Raw genomic sequence first — 20,614 nt, 5'->3', positions numbered from 1 at the left:
GCGGAGAACATTGAACGGATGAAATTATGTATGTGATTATTTGCTGTACTAGCACGATGATCGGCTATTGTCTGTCGTGGTATAACGAATGGCTGATGGGCGCGAAGCAAAACCGCATGAGTGAAAAGCAAGGAGAACAAATATCAGGGATTACAGTCCTTTAAGAATTGTGACAGATGCCCACGAGGTACTGTCTCTGTCCATTAACGAGGTAACTACTTTATCTTTTCGTCTAACTATCCTTTTTAGGCCAACATTTATGCGAAGAGCTCCATGTCTATAGATGCAATACCGGTAGCATCATCTAAGAGCTAAGAGTTTTTGATCCTTGTAATTTAATGCATAGGTTAGCCGAGCTGCTGTGCATAAAGGGCTAATTAAACTCACTGTTAGCATGTCGTTCCACTGGGCTATAGTGCATGAGTTTGATGCGCACGGATGCAATGCCATTGGCAGCTCATCGATGGAGTCAATGCTGATAAACGAAACAAAAAGATATGCTAGCTAAAGACTAAAGCTGTAACATTAGAGAAAGTCTATATCCGTAGTTAAGGCCTATATGATGTGACGAAGGCTTTAATAGAAAGCGGTAATAAGACACCATGTTTCAAGGCCTCGTCGGGAGAAAGATCAATGCATTGGAATCGAGACCGCTCGCTTAACTATTTTAGAGCAAGAGGCGAGTTTTATGGCATATATTCTTAGGTCTAGCAAAGACATGGCTCGCCAATTGCAAGCTGCTGTCTCGTCGCTTGTCATCCAACCATCCCACTCTTGTTATTTCCTGATTAGGCAGTACTGAGGCTTCACACCAAGACGTCACAGAGAGGAAATATCTTGTTAGAATGCAGATATGTCAAGTCCTGCATCGTGAATCACAGTGATTCATTCAAGATAGACTCTCAAGTCATCAAATTCAGAGATAATGTGCTAGGCTTTATGGCCTCGTTTCTTGCCAAAACCTACTCCTCGTGATGCTTAGGCCAGATGCGTCGACGAGCCCACTCACGAACCCTCTTTCCAATGAAGTACATGATAATTCCCATACCGCTTAGAACACCACAGATAATAGCAAGAATGTTCATAGCACCGTCATATCCAAGCGACTGAATCGAAGGCACAGTCGCATAGCTCAAGCCGAATGAGACGAAACCTCTACCAGCACAAACAACGAGAAGAAGAGGTCCAGACTTATTGGGGTAGCTATCCATGACGAAAGTGATTCCGACCAAGTTCGCACCGAGGAAAGCGAAGAAGCCGAGATGATATGGAGCGACGATGGCGATCCAGTGATAATCGTTGGGAGAGGCGGCTGCGTGACCGTAGACAATGGCTGAGATAATAGCAGAAGCCGCTGGGATAATCAGGACGAGAAGTCGGTATTCGGGCTGTAGGAGTCAGTACTACTCTGTAAAGCTTTCCAGAAGGTTACCCACCTCGAAGACACCCTTGTTTCGTCGGCTCATAAACTTGCAGATAATATCCGAACCATATCCAAGGAGCGGAACAGCAAGCAGACAATCAATGATCTGGACAAGCTGCACGTAACCAAGAAGTTTAGCATCGAAGTTGTACGGCGGCTGCACCAGAATAACAGCGAAAGTCGAAGCCTGGTAGATGTAAAGACCCAAGAAAGCACCATTGAGGATAAAGATCCAGAAGATAGGTGGCAGGATGAGAGATAGCCCGACGTCCTTGTAGAATGAGACAAGACTCTTCCAGTCAGCCTTGCCGTGGAACAACTTCATATCATCGCGCCATGTTCTCTCGCCGAACTTCTCAGGCTGAAGAACAACGCCTTGGCGGGTTGTGACTTGGTATAGAACCTCATTTGTTCCTTCACGGGCTACATTGCCGTTCTTGTCGAGCTTTAGATGGACTGCACCCTCTGTTTAAGGTTAGTACTAAGTAGTGAAGGGAGCTGAAAAAGCTTACCAGTCGCGTCCTCGGGTCGGTCGTAGCGAGTCTCGACAAGGAAGAAGATAGACATGATCATTGTGAAACCATTGATGATGGTCATGATACCATACCACCACGGCAGTCCAAGCGATGGGACGATATATGTAGTCGCAGTGAACAGAGCCGCAGTGAGTGTGTTCTGAACCCCGACAAAGTACGACAACTTGACGCCATGTTGATGAAGGAAGTGAATCTCCTGCACGATCAAAGGTGCAAGAGCCTCGCTCTGCCCAGCGGCCAGACTGAAGATGTTACGTCCCGCAATATGGCTTGTAAGCGACTTTGAGCACGCACACCAGATTCCAGAAACTGTCAGAAGAAGAATGGAGAAGAGAAAGACAGGTCGACGGCCGATAGCGTTGGCGAGAGGCATGGACAGCAAATTACCGATTCCCATGAAGAGAGTGGGATAGGTAAGCAAATCACTGATGCGCTTGGGGTTGTCGTTGTGATAAAGCGCGTAGAGCTCTGGGGCCACGGAGCCGAGACCGGAGGTTCCCAGGACTGAGATGCCGGAGTAGAAGCCGACGAGGAGGATGATCATGTACTTGCGCCAGACGGGCAAGTTGAGAGGATCTATCATAAAATGTAAGTGGGCGACGATATAAGATGATGGGGTGTTTACCCTTGGGATCAGGACTGGGCGTCGGGACTAGAACAACAGTTCCATCCTGATACAGATTGACTGTACCAGACGCATCGTGGGATTCATGATGAGGCGTCTTGACGATATCCTCAACAGCATCGACATCAGGTTTCATACCGAAAGAATCGCGTCGCTCAGCCATGACTACACCTTGTCAACTGAATGAGTTTGATGCCCATATCTAAATTAGCGACGAAACGAGGTTTATATCAATCCATCGCCACCCTTGTTTATCGGATCGGAGTCGTGGTCTAGGCCTTGTACTAAGTTAGTCTGATAGCGTAACGAATAGATTCCGATTGGTTCTTGCACAATGGATCTAACATCGTGACCTTGGGTTGCGGGGGTGGAGCCGAGTCTCCGAGGGGAAAGAAGGCGGGGAAGTAGAAAGGTTTACCGATCTCTTATTAAAATACGCTCCCTGCGCCTCCGTCGGCTCGGTATCTCACCATCCAAACACAGCAGTACCTATCAACTCCAGATCTTCAATCTCTCTCAAACCCTTGTTCACCGGAATCCGCGTTCATCTACCGGCATCGCATCAACCCAATCATTACATCAAATTATTCCTCCACATTGTCTCCCCCCACGTTTCCGACCCCATGCCCTCTCCAATGGATACCGAGGATAGCCCCGGGATCTCCAAGTCCAGCAAACGGCGACGCCTCAATTTCGCATGTAATTACTGTCGGGGTCGTAAGACGCGCTGTGACGAGCAGCAACCTTCTTGTCAAGCTTGTATCCTTGCGGGAGTTACTTGCGTCACCGAAGATAGGCGCAGACCGGGGAAGTTGATCAAGAGACGAGAGGCGGGGAAGTCAACTGATGGAGGGTCTGTTACGTCTGCGAGTCCGTCGGAGTATGGGTTGCAGGCTGTGGGTGATGGGGCAGTGGAGAGGCGACATTCTGTTGCTGAGCCGAGAACGATTTCTGTGGTTACTGGGCCGATTCGCGCGAGATCACAGAGTCCGAGGCCGTCGCAGAGTAGAGACTCTTCCCATACAGACACGATTAGCAATCCTTTACCGATCTGGCGACAAAGTGCCGGGACAACGTCTTTCCAGGTATTGACCGAATGGCTTGACCTGGCTTGTTTCCGGCTGAGCATTCCCTACCATTTTGGCTCATATCCTCCCTCCACTCTCAACCCGCAGTCGACATCTCAACCCCAGCATGGAATCCCAATTACGCCGGAGACATGGGTGCCCCAGACCCTTTTTGATGCATATGCGAGGGAGATACATACGTTTTACCCTGTTGTGAGGCTTGATCAAGCCCGTGCTGATGTCGTGCAATCTCACCCCCGGCACCCAAGAAGTCTGCCGCTACACGATGTCGACATTGCTGCCCTGAGAAGTCATCTGCTCTTCGCTGCGGGAGGATGCATTCTTCAACATGCGGAGCGAAAAGCCTACATGACTGAAACACTTTCACTGGCACGCAATGCGCTGGGCTATCTTATCGGCAATGTTTCCTACGACACGATCGAGGTCCTCTTCCTATTCTCGGTCTGTCTGCGCCTCAACGATGAGATAATATCAGCTTGGACAACACTCGGCGTCTGCTTATCAATAGCTCACTCTCTGGGCCTCAACAAACCCGGAAGGAACAGAAAGAAGCCTCTAGATCTTGACGCCTGGAATCCAGCGTGGTGGGCTTTATACAGTTATGAGAAGCTATTCTCGTTCCAGCTTGGATATGTGTCTACTATCTCAGATGATGCATTCGACACTCTGGACCTAGATGTTCTTAGAGCTGATGCTGTCGAGCCCTCGCGTATTGCGCTATCGATGGCGAACGTCTTTAGTAAGATGAGTCGTCGGTGTGCTACGGCGAGACAGCTTGAGGAGAGAGCTAGTAGGCGGGCTGTTGAAGTGGTGATCAAGGAGAAGGTTAATAGTACTGGAGAGGCATTTTTGATGTTGACGAACTGGGCCAATAGTGTTCCCGCCGGTATAAGGTAGGCCATCTGATCGAAAGAGTTATCTCGTTGCTAATATGCTGATAGACCTACGTCGGACTTTATGCGTGTGCCAGAAGATTTAGGCCTCGCGTCATTCGTGTCTCTACACTATCACAACGCGTAGGCCCTCCAGATGCAACCAATACCATGTAAAGCTAATCCTGTGTCAGCCTCATCATGCTGAACCGCAACGTCCTTCTAATCAGCAAAGACGCCCTCCATAAAGCTGTAGAGATAATTGCCAAGGATACACCATGGGAATACCAGATTCGCAACGGTCAATCCATGGTTGCCAATTCCGCACGAAAGATCATCCATCTCCTTGCTGATAGTGACGACTCAGCGTCACATCTGTTCTCACCAGCTTACTTTCCGCTACTTCATGCTATGTATGTTCTGGCGGTTCATATTTTGAAACAGCCTCATTCCCGCGTCTCGAAGATTGACCAAAGTGTGAGTCCAATATTACGCCATGAGAGGTATAATGCTAATTGGGATAGCTTCTCGTAACTGCCGCTGATTTGGTCCGCTGCTACTGTATTGGACTCAGTGAAGAAGACCGCTTGAATACCATTCTAAATGGGCTTCTTCGTGTCGTCCAGGAAGCCATGAGACCTATCTCAGTACCAAAAGACAGCGATCGGGACACCCCAGCGCTCAACTCATCAACAAGCTTATTGGATCAAAATGTGACACCCTTGACCGATCAACAGACCTTCACAGAGACTCTTGGTCAATCGGATCCTACGATATCAAGCCATCCTCATTTTTCAATGGATGAGGGTATACTCGATCCGTTCTCGGGCCAACCCTTCAACATGCCGATACTGCCAGATGAAATCGGATGCGACTGGGCGGACTTTGAGAACTTGTTGCAGAGACTTGAGAGTGAAGGGTCTTTGTATCCAGGAGACGAAGGAATGGTTATTGATATTTAGTTCAACAATCTGACAATGTTTTCTATCTTCGTACTTAAATTTTCTCCACTTCCGATCTTTTGCGCATTTTGACAAACAAGCCCGTTTGGCGAGGAAACCATGCAGAAATAATCTTCATCCTGACATTCGGATCCGCAAGTTGAATCTCATATCGCGCATATCGCGATAACAATGTTGCTACGGCTTATAGATCTGGATGAGATCAATGTATCTTCCAATGGAGATTTGAGAACCTCCGCCGAAAGTTAGATCGGCCCATTCATCTTTCGCAAACGCCGCTGGTCTTCCTCTCCTTTTGTCTTCTGCTCTGAGCCATCGCTCGAGAGGAAACTGATTAGCGTCTTCGCCCCAGACCCTTTCATTTCAGCCGATTATATATGGATTTTAAGTCGACGGCAACCCCAGGAAGCATAAAGCTACCGTTAGATAACGTCAATCCAGTTTTTGGAATGTAGCAGTACGGATGACCGTATGAAGATAAGGCAACGTGTGAGCATTACTATAGAAAGTCGATTGGAGATTGTTTCGAAAATGAGTTTACAGTAAGCATTTTGCTGTGTTATTTCAAGTTGAAACCTGTGATTGAGAGCTTATAATCACCACACAGAACTTAGCAACTGAAATATACTTGGGCGATGATAGGGAGTACCCAGATACAAGAATCCACGAGAAACTTGAGCTTGCTCATCTTGTCAGATCGCTATAGGTGTATCAATATGCTTGTTTCTTGGATAGTGACGCTTCCCCTACCGGCTTCCGTCGCCTCAAGACCCAGATGGAGTGTCAACCCAACCAGAAATCTGCCACCGAAAAGCGGTGCTATCCGCATCAAACTTCTTCTCCCACCTCAATTCAACGTCCCCCTCCTCAGTCGTCGCAAGAGCACTATCTCCGTTCGATTGAATCGTCTTGGCAACCAAAAAGTTGCTGTATCCTTGAAACCGACTCTGGAACTGAAGGGAGTACCTATCCGATCCTGGTGCGATGGGCTTGATGGACCAGACATTCGCGTCATTCTTATCATTGTCCGGAATCTCAACAGCCTCCCACTGCGACCCGGTCATTGCCAGGCGCATATTTGTGGCATTTTCCTTGACATGCAGTGTGTAATTACCACTTGGCTCATAGTCAAAGAGTGAACCAGCTGGTGATTCAAGCCACCATAGCGTCGGACCAACTGCAGCGCCGTCTAGTGACGTGGGCGTTTTTGGGCACCCCACGAATATCTCTGTATTCCACTGGGGCCACAGTGCTACCCGATAGCCGGCGTTGCTGGAGAAGGAGATGGGGACGAGGCATGGCTGTTCCGCATTGAGAACAGTCTCGGCAAGATTGATGGTGTTCTGGCCAATTGTTGTTTCAAAAGCTTGATCTTGTTGGCTCAAATTGTCTTTCTGCGTTTGAATTGCATCGGCCCCTTCAACAAAGCCAACGCCAGGGGTATCGAAGGCCATTTGAAGAAGAGCAATGCCCTTGGCCACCACGACCCAGTATCCGATAATCTACTTGTCGATCAGTCATGTTCTAGTCGGGCGTGTCGATGTCTTGTACAATTGCCTTTGTCCTTCCGTAGTAGCCAAGAAAGTCCGTAGAATCGTCGAGGCACTTCTGGGCAATTTGTTGAAGAAGTGGGCATCCCGTCTGGTCTCCAGTTGTCGTTTCCGTCAGGAAGCTATTGATCTTGGTGAGATACTTGGGAACATCATTAGCGCAATCTTTAAGACGGGACTCCAGACGATTCTGTGCGTCCTGTACTTGAGTCGCGCGATCAGTGGTGGGCAGTGTGGCAGGTAGAGTTAAGACAGTATTGATGATCTGACTTATATCGATGTAGAGTGCATTGATGTCATCCATGGGCTGTTGCAGCTCATCTGTTCGCAGTGTCAAAACATCATCAAGAAGTGCCTGCGAGAGATTCTGCACTGCTTTATTGATCTTGTCCACTTCTTTAAGGACTTCATTAATGCCTTGATTGATTTTGTCGCTCTCACTGCCGCCTTCTAGTGCGTTCAGACCCTGAGTGAACAGCCAGCTTCCAGCTGCCCCGGCAATGCTGGTGCCAAACTTTGTTAGAATTGTGGTTGAAGATTGTGTCACAACGCCTGCCATGATTCTTTCAATATTCTAAAAAGCATCAAAGTATTTGGGGAATATGAAAAGCAGAGAATAAGGTTTCTGAATGGAGAACTGAATAATAAGTGCGAATGCCATTAAATACATCAAATGTTTCTCCTCAAATACGGCTATGCCGCGCGCTATTGCCAATAGCGTTGAAATCAGCTAGCCTCTGTGGCAATAGCGTCGCACCTGTCTCAGAATGTATCTCGAGAGTGGTCAGCTGTGCGGTATGGAAAGGCCTGGAACTCAGCTCAGATAGAAGGAAAATTTCAATAGCGGCGTTACTGATAGTTACCGACAACAAATCCACACAGCCAGTTCTAATTTTTGTCTGTATGTTTGACTCCGACAGCATCATCTCAGGGATTGGCCATGAGAATCAGCCGTATTTCACTATGCCTAACAATGAAGGCCAGTCAAAAGCTCGATAGGGAGTACAGGTTTTTGAACCAGTCGCCCAGTCACTCAAGATCCGCTAGAGACTCAACAATCTCAATAGACTTGTGATCCACAATTGCAGCACCATAACGCCCGCACATCGGAAACACGCATTCCTTTTTTTGCAAGGCATATGGAGTTAGTATCCAACCCATGCCAGCCATTGTCGCCTTCGAATATTCCTTCATAACATCTTCATCCTTAGTCGACAGAGACGGACCGCCGAATCTCGCGAGAGCTTCAAGATAATGGTCGATGATTGCTACCTCGTTTGCCCTCCGGTCCTCCACTGACAAAGCACCTACTATGAAGTAGGATAGGTCGTGGAACGGAGATCCGATATGGAAGGTCTGCCAGTCGAGAAATCGTGGGTTGCCAGCTTTATTGAGATATGTATTACCCGTGTGCGGGTCGCCATGAATCAATGACATGAACTTTGGGTTCTTGGTGGCAAAGTGCTTCTTGATGGCATTTACAGTGCGCTCTCGGGAACCCTTGATGATATCAGGACATGGCGGTCGATCCGCACCATGGATCTGGTCATCCCACATATTAGTGAGAGCCATCATCATACCCTCATATGAAGCCGTGATCCAAGGATAATCTTCGTACGAATACCCCCAGGTACTAGCGTGTAGCGCTGCTAGCTGTTCGACGCCAGCCTTGACTTGATCGACCGACCAGACATCTTGAGGGTTTCCAAATGTGTATCCCGCCTCGTTCAAATCCTCCATCACTAGAATGCCCTGCTCATCCCCAACTCCTGCCCACCACACTTTCGTGAGAGATATGTGATTCAGGGTTGGTGCAACGAGACTAAAGAACTTCGCTTCATTGGTGTATGCGGCTATAAGGAGGTCTCTGAAGCCTTCTGCCGCCAGCATGGCAGGATTAAACCCTCCTTTGATGCACACGTGTTTCGGCCGATCTTCGTTGTTGTCATTGTCCTCATATTCAATAGTAAAGAAGAGTTTGCTAGCCGTAGCATTCAGAAGACTGTGAGTGAGATCCAGAGACTTGACTTTCTGTCCGAGAACCTTGCCAAGCCAATTGGCAGTAACTTGTTCCGGGACAGTTGGAAGTGGGGAAATATCAGATGCAGTCATATTGTAGAAATGAAAGTAGAATGGAGGAAGAAACGCGAGCAATTTCTGCGACAGCCAGTGCTGGGCCCTTTGCCCAATTGTTATACAATAGTCAAGCCCACTTGACATGGGAGGGCATTCTTGTCCCCTGAGATTTCCCGTCCACATGCAAGCACGGTGGATTGGAGACCAGGGTCGGGGAATAGTCCGCCGAGTATCCTGGGCAAGTAGAAAGATAACTACGGGTAACGTAGCTGTTATTTGCCTTGTGCAGACTTCTATGTCTATTTCATCTAATGTCCCTCGTTGCGATCCACTCTGGGCCCTTGTGTGTGTTGGTCGAGGTGCTGTATGTTGGTCCTTAAATCCCTCAAGACAAATTTTCGTATGTTGGCAGATCAGCGATCCACCTGCCTTTATCGTCCGTCCTTAATCTCTCTTGTCCCGTCGAGTAAGGTATCATCTTATTACACATAGAATTCTAAGCTCAATCGTGATTCAAATCATGTGATGAATCAGGCATGTGCGTCAATTAGGGATGGAAGCCTTGGGGGCGGCAGGCTTGTCTTTACCAGAGTGCATCTGGCAATAGCAACATCTTTAGACTTGTTGGTTCCCCTGGCATAGCCTAGTTGGGATAGTCCTTGCAATTGGGACCAAGTGTCCTTGCAACGCAGCGTGTCATACATGTTATCTCGCCTCTGGAAAAAGAAAGCGATAAGAGCTCAAGCCTTGAGATGAAAATCGTGGCCCCTTGTTGTCAGGAGCTTCCCTTGCCCAGTAGAATATGAATCCGTTCTTGAAGTGGATTAACCGTCAGCGCCCAAATTGCTGGTCTCGGAAGCTGAAAGTTGCCTTGATCTCTTTCGTTCCACCTTCTCTTCCATCTTCATCTCGTCTTTCCTGCCAAAATGGGCCTAAGGGATACTTACTATCCATTAGTCATCTCTTCTTTGGTGATTGATGGCGTTGCCGTTGGCTTAAGGCTATGGGCACGAAGCATCAAGAAGGCCATCGGTTTCGACGATATAGCTATGATATTTTCTCTAGTAAGTGAACTTAGCTATCTTCATTACCCTGGCAGGTAACCTGATACAGTGCTAGGTCGGCTTCATTATCTTCTGCGCAATGGAGCTTCAGGCAATAAGATACGGTATTGGAGCAACAACGATCGAACCCGACTTCGACCTTATAAAAGCAGCCATGGTATTATATCTTCCACCTCCATGTAGACGAAGTTGCGCTGACATGGACAAAGTTCTTCACAACTGCGCAAATCGTCTACATTCTCACCACCGGCATCTCGAAACTTGCCATTGGACTAGTCCTATTCCGACTCGCGAGCGGCGCCAATATGAGGATAGTTCGAATAGCTTTGGCGGTCTCAATGATTGCCGTGACGCTATGGTGCTTAGTTACGGCCTTGATATTTGGCCTGCAATGCCGTCCACTGTCTGTGGCCTGGGGCGTCGGGGAGGGCTCATGCCTTCCTACAGCGGTTCTAGGAACCACTGGACTTGCACTATCTGGTATGGATGTCACTATCAGCTGGTTCTATGCGGTATGTAAGACCTCATTTCACGATGCGTATGTGCTATACACTGACTAGCCGACAACGGCCTGCAGCTTTTGCCTATTTATATGCTATACAAGACTCAGCTTCGCCTGAGGCTCAAGATCATAGTGATGGTTCTACTCGGACTGGGTGCCGTGTACATTCGTCCCTTTCGATTTATCGCGATGCGGGTTGTCTAATATTGGTTCAGGAGCTCCATCGCAATTATCGTTCGTCTAAAATATCTCCTTGACTTGAGCCAGCTGTCATTAGCCTCTGGTGGTCTCGCAACCCAGGATGCTGTTGAAACAACACTTGAAGGAACCATCTAGTAAGTGGTCCCGCAGGTAATGAACTGTATTCCCATCGCTAAAAGTCTTTTACAGTTCTATACTCGAAATCGGCTTAAGCATCCTGGCTGCCTCATTGACTGCCCTCCGGCCATTGTTGATGAGGATCCCTTGCTTCAGCGACGTTTCTTCCAATGATACTCCTCGACCTAGTGCCTTTGGCTCAGGAAATACGTTTGGGGACGACAACTACACTCGAGGACCCGCTTATCGACTCGAAGACATGTATATCTCGGACGCCGACAGCCAAGAAATCATTATGCCTTCCCGGTTGACAGATGTTAGAAAGCCAACAGAGCTTAAAATTACCTGCTCTCCAGCAGAATCTCGAACATATAGAGCCTGGGACAGAGAGACCTGGTAGGAGAGCCTGGACCTGTATATTGGCATCACCTCTGGAAACCATTTAGTTCAGGGTTAATGAAGCATCACCACATTTCGTGCATTTAATCCTGGCATTCAAGTCAGCAGATTTTATTCACATATTGGAAAGAAGTGGGGATATTTAAATTATGGGCAAGGATAAGCGGAAAAGAAAAAGCCCATACTTCCCCGTGCACAACCAACACAAGTGGTAGGGAACTTTTGAATTCTGCACCAGGGTAATTCGGCCAACACAGCGTTGTGCTCAATTTCCCCACATACGTGGAACATCAATTACTACTACTCTCTACCCCCTCAGGCATACTTTGGGCTTGAATAGGTAGATTCGGTAATTGCTCGCGTGTATCAACTTTCAAAAAGAGACCAATGTTCATGACACGAAGGCCGTGGAAGACGGAGCATCGCAGCTTAATCCAAGTGAACTGATTACGAGGTAAATAAATATTGGAGCCATACATGATTGACTCAGACTAGCTAGAAGTGTCGCGACTTATGCAGTAATATACGGAATACCAATCAACTGGAATCCCCGGTTCGTCAACTGAGGTGCCTCCCTCGGCTTGTTGGTATTATAAGGACAAGGCTCTCCATTTCTCAAAACAGGAATTCCTCCAACATGCATAGCATTAGGCCAATGCGTCGTTCCCTGCAGATTCTCAAAGGCAGCCTTCTTCCTCTTCAAATCCTCCTGCGTAGCATCCGCAGCAGGCATGTAGCACGTATAAGTGCAGAATCGCGGCTGAGTACCCTCAGGGCTAACATTGTAATGAGGAGTGCGAGAGTCCCAGACGATAAGATCGCCGGGGCCGGCATTGACCTTTTGCCATTCGCAGCCCTTGTTCTTCAACCACTCCATGCCCTCTGCTGTGAAACCGTACCACTCGTGAGTCCAAGCCCAGATCTTGTTTGGCTCATCCTTGAAGTCCTTGTGGAACTCTTCACTGAGGAGATGTGCGCCCTTGCAAACGATGAGACCACCGTCTTTGTCACCGTTAGGGAAGATGTTGACAAGGCCCTGAAGACAGCGGAAACCGGGGTTCTCAGGGTCTTGGTCTTGGTGAGGCCAGGGTTTGTTGACCTTGACGTCTTTGCGGTTGGGGAAAGAAGTGTTGACAGCGTCAAAAGAGACAATCAGGTCCTTTGTGTCGTAGACGCGCTCGAAGGCTTCGATGACGCCAGGTTCTTGGCGGATAGCCCAAGCGAAGGATTCGTGAGCGACGCCGTAGCCTGTGATCATTCCTTTTTCGGTGATGACGGGGAGGGTCTCGGCTTTGATGGTGCTAGGATCATCGCGCTTGAAGCCCATGCCGCCGTTGCTAACTCTTCGTTAGTAGACGCCTTTGTGAAATGAATTGGCTGACTTACAAGTTCTCGAGGTATGAAAGCATCTCATCGCCATACTTCTCAGCTCTCTCATGGGGAATGGCGCCCTTGATGACAGCGTAACCGTCTCGGTAGAGGTCATCTCGCCAGTCGCCAAAGGTAGTTCCAGGCTTAGCGAAGAGCTTGTTTGGGCCTGAAGGCTTGGCTTGGATGGTCTTGTTTGAAGTGGGTTCGGTGAACTTCAAAGCGGAGCTGGCTTGGTAACCAGCGGGCTCAGTGTTGGCGACCATTTTGTAGACGTAAGAGTAAAAAGCAGAAGTCGAATATTGAGTTGCCGGATGTGAATAGAAGTGTCAGTCTCAGAGACTGTCTTTGTTGTTATGAGCTGTTTGATGATTTGAGTTTGAGAAAGTTCAATCCGCTCTTCTTATTCTTCTCTTCATCAGTACAGACAGTTGCCTGCCACCAGAGTTGCCATAAGTGATTCCGAACTGTAAGCGTCGCTTCGGCTCGGAATCCCGGTAATTTTGGCTTACCCTCCTCTCAGACTCCGATGCCGAGCCGCGCCATGTGTAGTGGGGCCGACAAGTCCACCGGTTCGCTACCTCGAAATCCACTTTGGTATCTCGAATATCGACTATGAATAGCTTCGCCGATTCTCGCAAGTTAATGTTACAGAATCACCAATTAAATACTTGTCATTGCAAACATCATGCCTCTCACAAATCTCCCCTTCACAGTTCCCGTTGATCCTATCAGCGCTCCAAGAGCTGGTCATGGTGGTTATGTCGGACTGAATCCTCACTCAGAGGTCCTTCCAGCGGGTTGGAAACACGACAGTCCTCAAGCTCGGCCTTTACCTTCAGCTGTTCTCGTTGAACATGATGTTGCGTTCAAAATGCGCGATGGCGTCACGCTTTATGCTGATGTGTATCGACCACCCAACACTGATGAGCCTGTTCCTGCGATTATCTGCTGGTCTCCCTTTGGAAAGAAATTCAATGGCATTTTGTCTCTAGAACTCATGGTTCCTTGGAATCTGGGTATCCCGTCACATACCCTTTCTGGACTTGAGAAGTTTGAGGCGCCTGACCCCGCTGATTGGGTTCCCCGCGGTTACGCTGTTGTGAACATCGATTCTCGTGGATCTGGAGATAGTGAAGGAACCTTGGTCATTATGGGAACTCAAGAAGCCGAAGATGGATATGACACCATCGAAAGCATCTCCAAACTCCCTTGGTGTAACGGGTCTGTTGGTCTAGCAGGCAATTCTCATCTCGCTATTGTACAATGGTTCATCGCAGCATTGAATCCACCCAGTCTCAAAGCCATTGCTCCTTGGGAGGGTTGTGGCGATTTATATCGCGAGCAATTCGCCCGAGGCGGAATTTACGCAGGCGACTTATTTGACAAACTTATCGTCAAGTACATGATGCAAGGCCATCACGGCATCGAGAGCTTCCGAGAAATGTTCAAACAGCATCCTCTAGCTAATGAATGGTGGAATGACAAGCGCCCAGATATGAAGAAGATCAACATCCCTACATATATCACCGGTACATGGACCAACACTATGCACGGTATGGGCGCAATTCGAGGCTGGCTTGAAGTCAACACTCCTCATAAATGGCTTCGCTTTCACCCTTGGCAAGAGTGGTACGATATTTGGGGTAACGAGCAAGCGAGAATTGAGCTACTTGATTTCTTTGATTACTTCCTCAAGGGCAAGGATAATGGCTGGGACAAGGTACCAAAGGTTCGCACAGCTGTCTTGCGATTTGGTAAGAAGGAGCCTCAATCGTATGAGAATATCGTCGAGGAGAACTTTCCTATCCCAAGGACAGACTACAAGAAGCTCTACTTCACAAAGGACAGCAAACTCGCGCCCGAGAAGCCTGTTGACGCCTCGTCGGTCAGCTACAACTCTGAGACAGATGATCAGGTCAGCTTCACTTACCGTTTCGATCAAACAACGAGATTAGTCGGTCTTCCCAAGGCAGTACTTTACATGTCCTGCCCCGACTACGACGACATGGACGTCTACGTCACCCTCGAGAAGCTCGACTCCAACGGCCAAGTCATGATGAACCTTAACATCCCGTGGAAGGGCATCCCCAAGCAATCATTCGAAGAGATGGACCCCAAAGAAAAGACAGAGGTAGTAGTCTACCGCGGTCCAATGGGTGTACTCCGTGCATCGCATCGTGAGATCGATGAGAGCAAGAGTATGCATCCACACTGGCCTTTCCATCCTCATGAAAAGGTTGAGAAGATCAAACCCGGTGATGTTGTTAGACTTGATATTGGCATTTGGGCTATGGGTATTGAGTATGAGGCTGGGGAGTCAATTAGGGCTGTTGTTTGTGGAAGGAATATTGGCGTGAGCAATTTTGGAAGTTTAGAGCATTTGGATAATCATGGGAAGCATGAGGTTCATGTTGGTGGCGAGCAAGCTAGTCATGTTATTCTTCCGTTTGTTTAAAGTATTTATACAGCCTATATTTTAGGATTTTGGAGGCGTCTAGTGCAATAGCTTCAAAACTTCAACGAGAATTCTGATGCATTGCAGAGTCAAGTACCACGTTTCTCAGCCTAGGTCAGTCCAGTTACTAGGAACAGATCATGAGACTGGGTATGATAGCTCAATAATGGCATGGTCAACATGTAAGTGGCTGCTGTGTCGATACATCTTACTATTGCATGAAGGCGAAGACAAAATCGACTATTCTAAGAAAGCAGAAGATTCCAAGAATTGCAGAACAAAAAAGACATTAGACTCAACCTTAAAACCTCGCCACCTTCTCAAGTGAGTAGCCAACACTTATGGACTCTTGAAATTCGAAAGATCTGGAAGGGCAGTCGTTTGTCTGAGAGCACAGGGGGAAAAGGTTACTAAGATTGAGTAGCTGACTGAGTGTATCCTGAACTTCCGATCCCATGGTGAACTGAGGGTAAATGGTTTGCGGTAGAAGATGCATCAAATGTCTTTTGTGACTTCATGGCACCTGAATAAAGCAATGGAGTGCGCGAGACTAGCTGAAGCCCCGAGTATGGGAGAAGAGAGGGATAGTATAGCTGCTTTGGGTCCATCAAGCTCCGCGTGGCAATTAAGGTAAGTTAGTCTTCCAGTAAGGCACTTAAATTCTGTAGGCCATTATCTTCCGTGTCAAAAGACCAAGGGATACTCGTAGATTGCTGCGAGGTCTGGAAGACGCGAGAGGACGATGTCGAGATCCCCAGCGGAACTTTTCCAACTCAAAGGAACCATCAAGCTGATAAAAGTAACATACAGTTAATTCGTAGATCATTGGTTATAAGGAACGTTTCCTGCAGATATATTGGTCTTATTAAGAGTTGAGTGCACAAAACTGAGAGAAAAGGGCAGATATTACTAGACAGTTCGCCCTGCTCAAGGAAGCTCGATAGATTGAGAAAACAAAGTCTCGACATGCCCAACACTTGAGATGTTAAGAGACCTCGCCTTCCCGTCAAGTAAGAGCATTACAACTGATTCGCTGTTTTTCAAGCAAGGATAATTTGTTCAGAGATGGAATTCAGAGTGGGTTCGGATCAAACGTGCCGAACGAGATTCGGGAGGGAGGGCAGGAGATTAGGAAAGGCTAAAGGTTTTTGAAAAATTGCCCATTTGTCATTGCTTCGACCTACCTACAGTCATCTTGAGTAAGGATCGTCATCAAGACCGTTACCAACTTGAGCGTGCCGTTGAGGTTAGAAGATTGAAGGGCACCGAATGTTGAGTCACATTGAACAGTTCAGATGAGCCTTCCGCCGCACTCAATGGCAATATAATAAGATAAACTATGAAGAGTCTCATGGCTTGCGAGACAGCAACGCGATAACACGATATGAATGTTTGATTTGTACACCGGTTGGCTCCAAGTCCTGATGCAATATCAGCATATGCCGGAGTGAAGTTCTCGCTTGGAATGTGAAATTGCTCTTGATGGTTGGATGGGGCCGGTACATCCGCCAAGTGGCTATTTTTAGTACACTTTCATGGGTCGGCTAGAGGCACATATGACAGAGGACCACTGACCTTCTGGAATGCGAACAACAGTTGAATGTCCTGAAACAAGGTCTCAACGGCACAGAAGCCGCTTCGCACTACTATGACTAAATGTAGTATCGAACGATTTGGATTTGTGCATCTGGCCAAGCATGCATCATACGGCGAAGGAAACTTCTGAATACGACATCTAATCCTCCAAGTTATAATTTTCAATAACATGTGCCAATGTAAAGATTTATCAGAGGATACTCCATAAGGAGGCTCACGATGATGAGCTTAGTCCAACTGAGCTCATGGCAGTAGACATGGTTTTTCACGGACGATTGACAAGAAATATGGGTGATATATGTCAATTAAGTACCAATCTCAACTCATGAAGAGACGAGAAGGTAAGGCTCGCTTGAATCGATGCTAATCTAGGAATGCAAATACAGTGATCCAAACCCAACAAGAGACTATGAACCGTCGAAGTGTACAGTAGGGAATGTGCGTTTAGATAGCCATGGCAACGGCAATACCAGCAATGCCAGCCATTCCGAGGATATCAGCACCCATGGTAGGAGCAGCAGCGCCCTTGGACTTGGAGGTGGAGTGAGCAGAGGTCTGGCTGGCCTTGGCAGTGTCGGTCTTGGTGGTGGTCGAGTGATGCTCAGTCCTGTTTTTTGTTAGTGAGGCTCATATTGGTGAGATGCGCAGAACATACTTGGTGCTGGTCTCAGTGGTGCTGGAAGCAGCCATGGCGCAGGTGGCCAGAGCAGCAGCGAGGAGGAAGTTCAGCTTCATGTTGAAGGATTAAGGTATTAACTTAAAGTTGAAAGATTGTAGTAAGTAAAGAGTGAATGAGATGTGATGGTCGATGCAGTTTAAACTTTCAGAATGAGGCTGCCAGCTCAGCCCTTTTGTACTCGAAACGTCCATGGTGTTTACTGTTGCTGGCTTGTAATTGAGTTATACGATGTTCATTATTGGCTAATGCGTAAACCGGCATTTCGGTGCCGCGGTCAGCCAGACTAGTACTAATTAGCTCGCCTACAAGCCTCAACGCGGGCCGAAGGAGGGGGATCCAATAGGTGTGGCGTACAAATGGCAACGTCTTTCTGGAGCAGAAGAATACGAGACCTCCAACCGTTGCGTTAAGCGTCAGTCATGCCATAATATTAGAGGATGACGCGGCGTTTTTCCCTACAGCGAAGGAGTCGAGAGAAAGGCTGACTGCGCCCCGTCATCCGCGGATCGCCGTTGGTTCGACCGGAAACTAGGTGATGCCGTATTATCCAGGGAGTTTAGAGTTGATCAATTTATGGAAATTGCCGAGGTCTAGAACGCACTAACTATGGCTCAGATCCAATTGTTTGATCCTGTGCAACGACTTATTGGTGCTGACGTTTAGATGTTTCGGCAATTTGGTACCGAGTGATCGCCCCTCTGAACGACGTGGATTGCTTGATTGGATTACTTTGGCATTGCCCCGGAAAACATCTGATGTGCTAATTTAGTTCATCCCTGATGACATGCAGGAACATGATGTCACAGCGGTGTGCTAAGAGGAGAGTTGGATAGCTTCAGGGTAGTAAGCTCCCTGGGAACGAGTAACAAGCACGAGATACTGCTTCACGATTAGATCTGTACAGATACTCAATATTCAAGCTTAAAGAAGGCCAACGGGTATGCGAGGCACAATCGTCTCCTCAAAACAATATTCCGAGACCATAGGATCTATGCTTAACGTTAAAGTTGAAACCGTTGGAAAACAAAATGCAGATTAGTCAACAAAGCTCTCGTTTTAGATCTAAATGTCCGTAAAGACAAGTTATGGCTTATGCCCGGACTCTGAGTCTTTGCCGAAGGAAAATCAGTGGTGTCTCTTGGTCTCTTGCTTCTATCTAAACGCAGCAGGCGTATCATGAAGTTGGAAATATTCTCATGGATCCAAGACCATGACAAAAGTTCTGGAAGAGCTGACGTATGCAGTCGAATGTGTCGTGATACTTGTCATCCAGCCTTAGAGTCTTTGCAGTCGCAGTCGTCCTTCTCCGCGGGCCCCGTTTGGAGGACACGCGTCGCATACATTGTGATCTGGTAGGCTGGTGAGCACAAGGTAGAGAGTTATTACCTGACGCAACAAGAAGGTCGTAAAAGTGAGGTCTAACTGATGGAGAAGATGGGTATGTATGGTCGCTGCCGTATTGTTTACGAGCCTAGCTTGGGTTTATCCAACCACAATGGGGCCTGTGTTACTTGACCAGGTACTTTGGACTCCACTCCATAAACAGCTCCTACGCTATTCCACAAGCCCTCTCACCCTTGTTTCGAACCTTGCTAGAGAGTACCCAAACGAGTCTGAGTCTATACTAGATATGCTGTAGGAGTGATGGATCCCAAGCGAATCGGAGCATCTGTGTCGTCACTGTGCATGTAATGTCCCCGACCCAATACTCCGGCCGTCGTTCGTCCACTATCATAAGCACCTTCCGCTTGGAACAGGTCAAGCTCTCGGCGATATATTCTCGAATACTCTAAGCAACAATGCATGTATTAGCCAATTCCATGGACGATCCTCTTGTAGGCTTAGCGGCGACTCACCGTAATACGTACGCGTTGCCTGAAGAAATGGACCCCCAGTATCAGGAGCGACAGCAGCTGACTAACTCCTTCAATGTCGCTTTCTGATTCCATTCCCTCCCATGCACCGAGTACATATATTCTCTCCGCCTGAATCCACCAAACCCCGAGACCAAACCACAGTACTCCATCAAAAAGGAGAACCCCCAATGCTTCCGAGTTGAATGCGTAATACAAAGACATAAATATCAACCTCCAGCCCCGGTAATGAAGGTGCAGTACAATAACAACGCCGCTAGTATAAGCATACGACATATCATATCTGCCCCCAAGGGCGAGACTAACGCAGCTTTTTCCAGACAAGACCTGTCTGATTGGTCGTGAACAGGCTTGATCCACGGAGGGTGCTGTTTCAACCCCCCATTTGTTTCAACGCGTATGGCGTAGAGTGTCAGTATATGTACGCCACTCGTAAGCCATGCAAGATTAGTAGCCGTAACAAAATGATAGACCGATATTTTATCTCTGTGTAACTGAATGATGGGTTGAAATCTGTCGCCAACGTTAATTCTCTTCCCGCTTTGTCATCAACATCTTGCTAGCAATGACGTACGACAAGTACATGGAAGAGGATTTGTTGTTTCAGGCCAAGGTGGGGTTAGTAAGGCGAGTCCGTTATCGGAGTCGACAAGCAGTCCAAGATTGAGTCTTTGGCAGCTGAGCAAGCGGGGAGGATAGCTCATATGCTCATTCCTGCTCCAGAGGAAGATATCAATAGCCAAGCAGGGCCCTGCCACTTCAAGGCTACGCTACTTGAAGCTTGTACAAGTCTCAGAGGAGGCATTGGAGTATCACGCGGCGCCGAGACAGCCATTGTGGCGGCAAGTGAGATAGGAGCTTTTCGACATCTGGAGGACTATGTCTGTGATGGAGGTCAGGTCATTTGCCTAGGGTAAGCTGATATCAATTCCTGACTGTGCACAAAGAAGAGGTCCACACGTTGAAATATTCCGGCTTACCAAGAGTTGTTTAGTGTTCCGCGCGACGAAAATACTCTCGCCATTCCTCTACCAGCTCTTGTTGAGCGGAGCTTACGAATCTCGGGAAGCCTGATGGGTGGGCGCCAGGAAGCTCTCGAAGTGATGGAGCTAATCAAATCGGACCGAGGCGAGCCTCTGCTAACTGAGATCAGTCTCAGCGATGTACCCGAGTACATGGATAGGCTTCAACATGGTACGGTCGTAGGTACAATTGTTGTGCGAA

General features: G+C 47.8%; 9 protein-coding genes across 9 annotated transcripts; 3 read left to right on the top strand and 6 right to left on the bottom strand.

The window, feature by feature from the left end:
• Positions 1–962: 962 nt before the first annotated feature.
• Positions 963–2,747, bottom strand: BKA55DRAFT_506384 (major facilitator superfamily domain-containing protein; the record flags this gene model as incomplete). The annotated part of the gene is made up of 4 exons (XM_046187265.1): positions 963–1,388; positions 1,437–1,888; positions 1,936–2,535; positions 2,585–2,747. The coding sequence occupies 4 exons, from the start codon at positions 2,745–2,747 to the stop codon at positions 963–965; spliced, it is 1,641 nt and encodes a 546-aa protein (XP_046052147.1).
• Positions 2,748–3,013: 266 nt separating this feature from the next.
• On the top strand, positions 3,014–5,539 carry BKA55DRAFT_562547 (uncharacterized protein). Its single transcript, XM_046192299.1, has 4 exons — positions 3,014–4,565; positions 4,614–4,688; positions 4,739–5,021; positions 5,069–5,539. Exons 1-4 carry the CDS (start codon positions 3,208–3,210, stop codon positions 5,504–5,506), a joined length of 2,154 nt encoding a protein of 717 aa, XP_046052146.1. The 5' UTR covers positions 3,014–3,207; the 3' UTR covers positions 5,507–5,539.
• A 454-nt stretch (positions 5,540–5,993) lies between these two features.
• On the bottom strand, positions 5,994–7,678 carry BKA55DRAFT_562546 (uncharacterized protein). The gene is made up of 2 exons (XM_046192298.1): positions 7,058–7,678; positions 5,994–7,008 (listed from the first exon to the last, which is right to left on the bottom strand). The coding sequence occupies exons 1-2, from the start codon at positions 7,613–7,615 to the stop codon at positions 6,271–6,273; spliced, it is 1,296 nt and encodes a 431-aa protein (XP_046052145.1). The 5' UTR covers positions 7,616–7,678; the 3' UTR covers positions 5,994–6,270.
• A 230-nt stretch (positions 7,679–7,908) lies between these two features.
• BKA55DRAFT_736188 (kinase-like domain-containing protein) lies at positions 7,909–9,168 on the bottom strand (the record flags this gene model as incomplete). The annotated part of the gene is made up of 1 exon (XM_046201325.1): positions 7,909–9,168. One exon carries the CDS (start codon positions 9,166–9,168, stop codon positions 8,086–8,088), a length of 1,083 nt encoding a protein of 360 aa, XP_046052144.1. The 3' UTR covers positions 7,909–8,085.
• An 890-nt stretch (positions 9,169–10,058) lies between these two features.
• Positions 10,059–11,755, top strand: BKA55DRAFT_592166 (uncharacterized protein; the record flags this gene model as incomplete). The annotated part of the gene is made up of 7 exons (XM_046195352.1): positions 10,059–10,196; positions 10,252–10,353; positions 10,406–10,708; positions 10,774–10,859; positions 10,914–11,033; positions 11,089–11,332; positions 11,735–11,755. 7 exons carry the CDS (start codon positions 10,059–10,061, stop codon positions 11,753–11,755), a joined length of 1,014 nt encoding a protein of 337 aa, XP_046052143.1.
• Positions 11,756–11,926: 171 nt separating this feature from the next.
• Positions 11,927–13,049, bottom strand: BKA55DRAFT_505450 (uncharacterized protein; the record flags this gene model as incomplete). Its single annotated transcript, XM_046187191.1, has 2 exons — positions 11,927–12,752; positions 12,802–13,049. 2 exons carry the CDS (start codon positions 13,047–13,049, stop codon positions 11,927–11,929), a joined length of 1,074 nt encoding a protein of 357 aa, XP_046052142.1.
• A 422-nt stretch (positions 13,050–13,471) lies between these two features.
• Positions 13,472–15,241, top strand: BKA55DRAFT_592164 (Alpha/Beta hydrolase protein; the record flags this gene model as incomplete). Its single annotated transcript, XM_046195351.1, has 1 exon — positions 13,472–15,241. One exon carries the CDS (start codon positions 13,472–13,474, stop codon positions 15,239–15,241), a length of 1,770 nt encoding a protein of 589 aa, XP_046052141.1.
• A 1,884-nt stretch (positions 15,242–17,125) lies between these two features.
• On the bottom strand, positions 17,126–17,652 carry BKA55DRAFT_562542 (uncharacterized protein). The gene is made up of 2 exons (XM_046192297.1): positions 17,493–17,652; positions 17,126–17,444 (listed from the first exon to the last, which is right to left on the bottom strand). Exons 1-2 carry the CDS (start codon positions 17,570–17,572, stop codon positions 17,282–17,284), a joined length of 243 nt encoding a protein of 80 aa, XP_046052140.1. The 5' UTR covers positions 17,573–17,652; the 3' UTR covers positions 17,126–17,281.
• A 1,354-nt stretch (positions 17,653–19,006) lies between these two features.
• BKA55DRAFT_299032 (uncharacterized protein) lies at positions 19,007–19,880 on the bottom strand. Its single transcript, XM_046185589.1, has 2 exons — positions 19,373–19,880; positions 19,007–19,305 (listed from the first exon to the last, which is right to left on the bottom strand). The coding sequence occupies exons 1-2, from the start codon at positions 19,664–19,666 to the stop codon at positions 19,141–19,143; spliced, it is 459 nt and encodes a 152-aa protein (XP_046052139.1). The 5' UTR covers positions 19,667–19,880; the 3' UTR covers positions 19,007–19,140.
• Positions 19,881–20,614: the final 734 nt, after the last annotated feature.

This window comes from Fusarium redolens, assembly GCF_020744475.1.
Source record: "Fusarium redolens strain MPI-CAGE-AT-0023 chromosome Unknown BKA55scaffold_5, whole genome shotgun sequence".
In the NCBI taxonomy this organism is placed as follows: Eukaryota; Fungi; Ascomycota; class Sordariomycetes; order Hypocreales; family Nectriaceae; genus Fusarium; species Fusarium redolens.
This window is presented reverse-complemented; position numbering and strand designations above follow the sequence as displayed.

Coding starts and splice junctions, on each gene's coding strand:
- BKA55DRAFT_562547 (XM_046192299.1), top strand. CDS start 3,208: ATGCCCTCTCCAATGGATACCGAGGATAGCCCCGGGATCTCCAAGTCC. Junction 4,566..4,613: donor AGTGTTCCCGCCGGTATAAG/GTAGGCCATCTG, acceptor ATATGCTGATAG/ACCTACGTCGGACTTTATGC. Junction 5,022..5,068: donor TCTCGAAGATTGACCAAAGT/GTGAGTCCAATA, acceptor TAATTGGGATAG/CTTCTCGTAACTGCCGCTGA.
- BKA55DRAFT_562546 (XM_046192298.1), bottom strand. CDS start 7,615: ATGGCAGGCGTTGTGACACAATCTTCAACCACAATTCTAACAAAGTTT. Junction 7,009..7,057: donor ACGGAAGGACAAAGGCAATT/GTACAAGACATC, acceptor ATCGACAAGTAG/ATTATCGGATACTGGGTCGT.
- BKA55DRAFT_562542 (XM_046192297.1), bottom strand. CDS start 17,572: ATGAAGCTGAACTTCCTCCTCGCTGCTGCTCTGGCCACCTGCGCCATG. Junction 17,445..17,492: donor ACCACTGAGACCAGCACCAA/GTATGTTCTGCG, acceptor AACAAAAAACAG/GACTGAGCATCACTCGACCA.
- BKA55DRAFT_299032 (XM_046185589.1), bottom strand. CDS start 19,666: ATGTCGTATGCTTATACTAGCGGCGTTGTTATTGTACTGCACCTTCAT. Junction 19,306..19,372: donor GGCAACGCGTACGTATTACG/GTGAGTCGCCGC, acceptor ATTGTTGCTTAG/AGTATTCGAGAATATATCGC.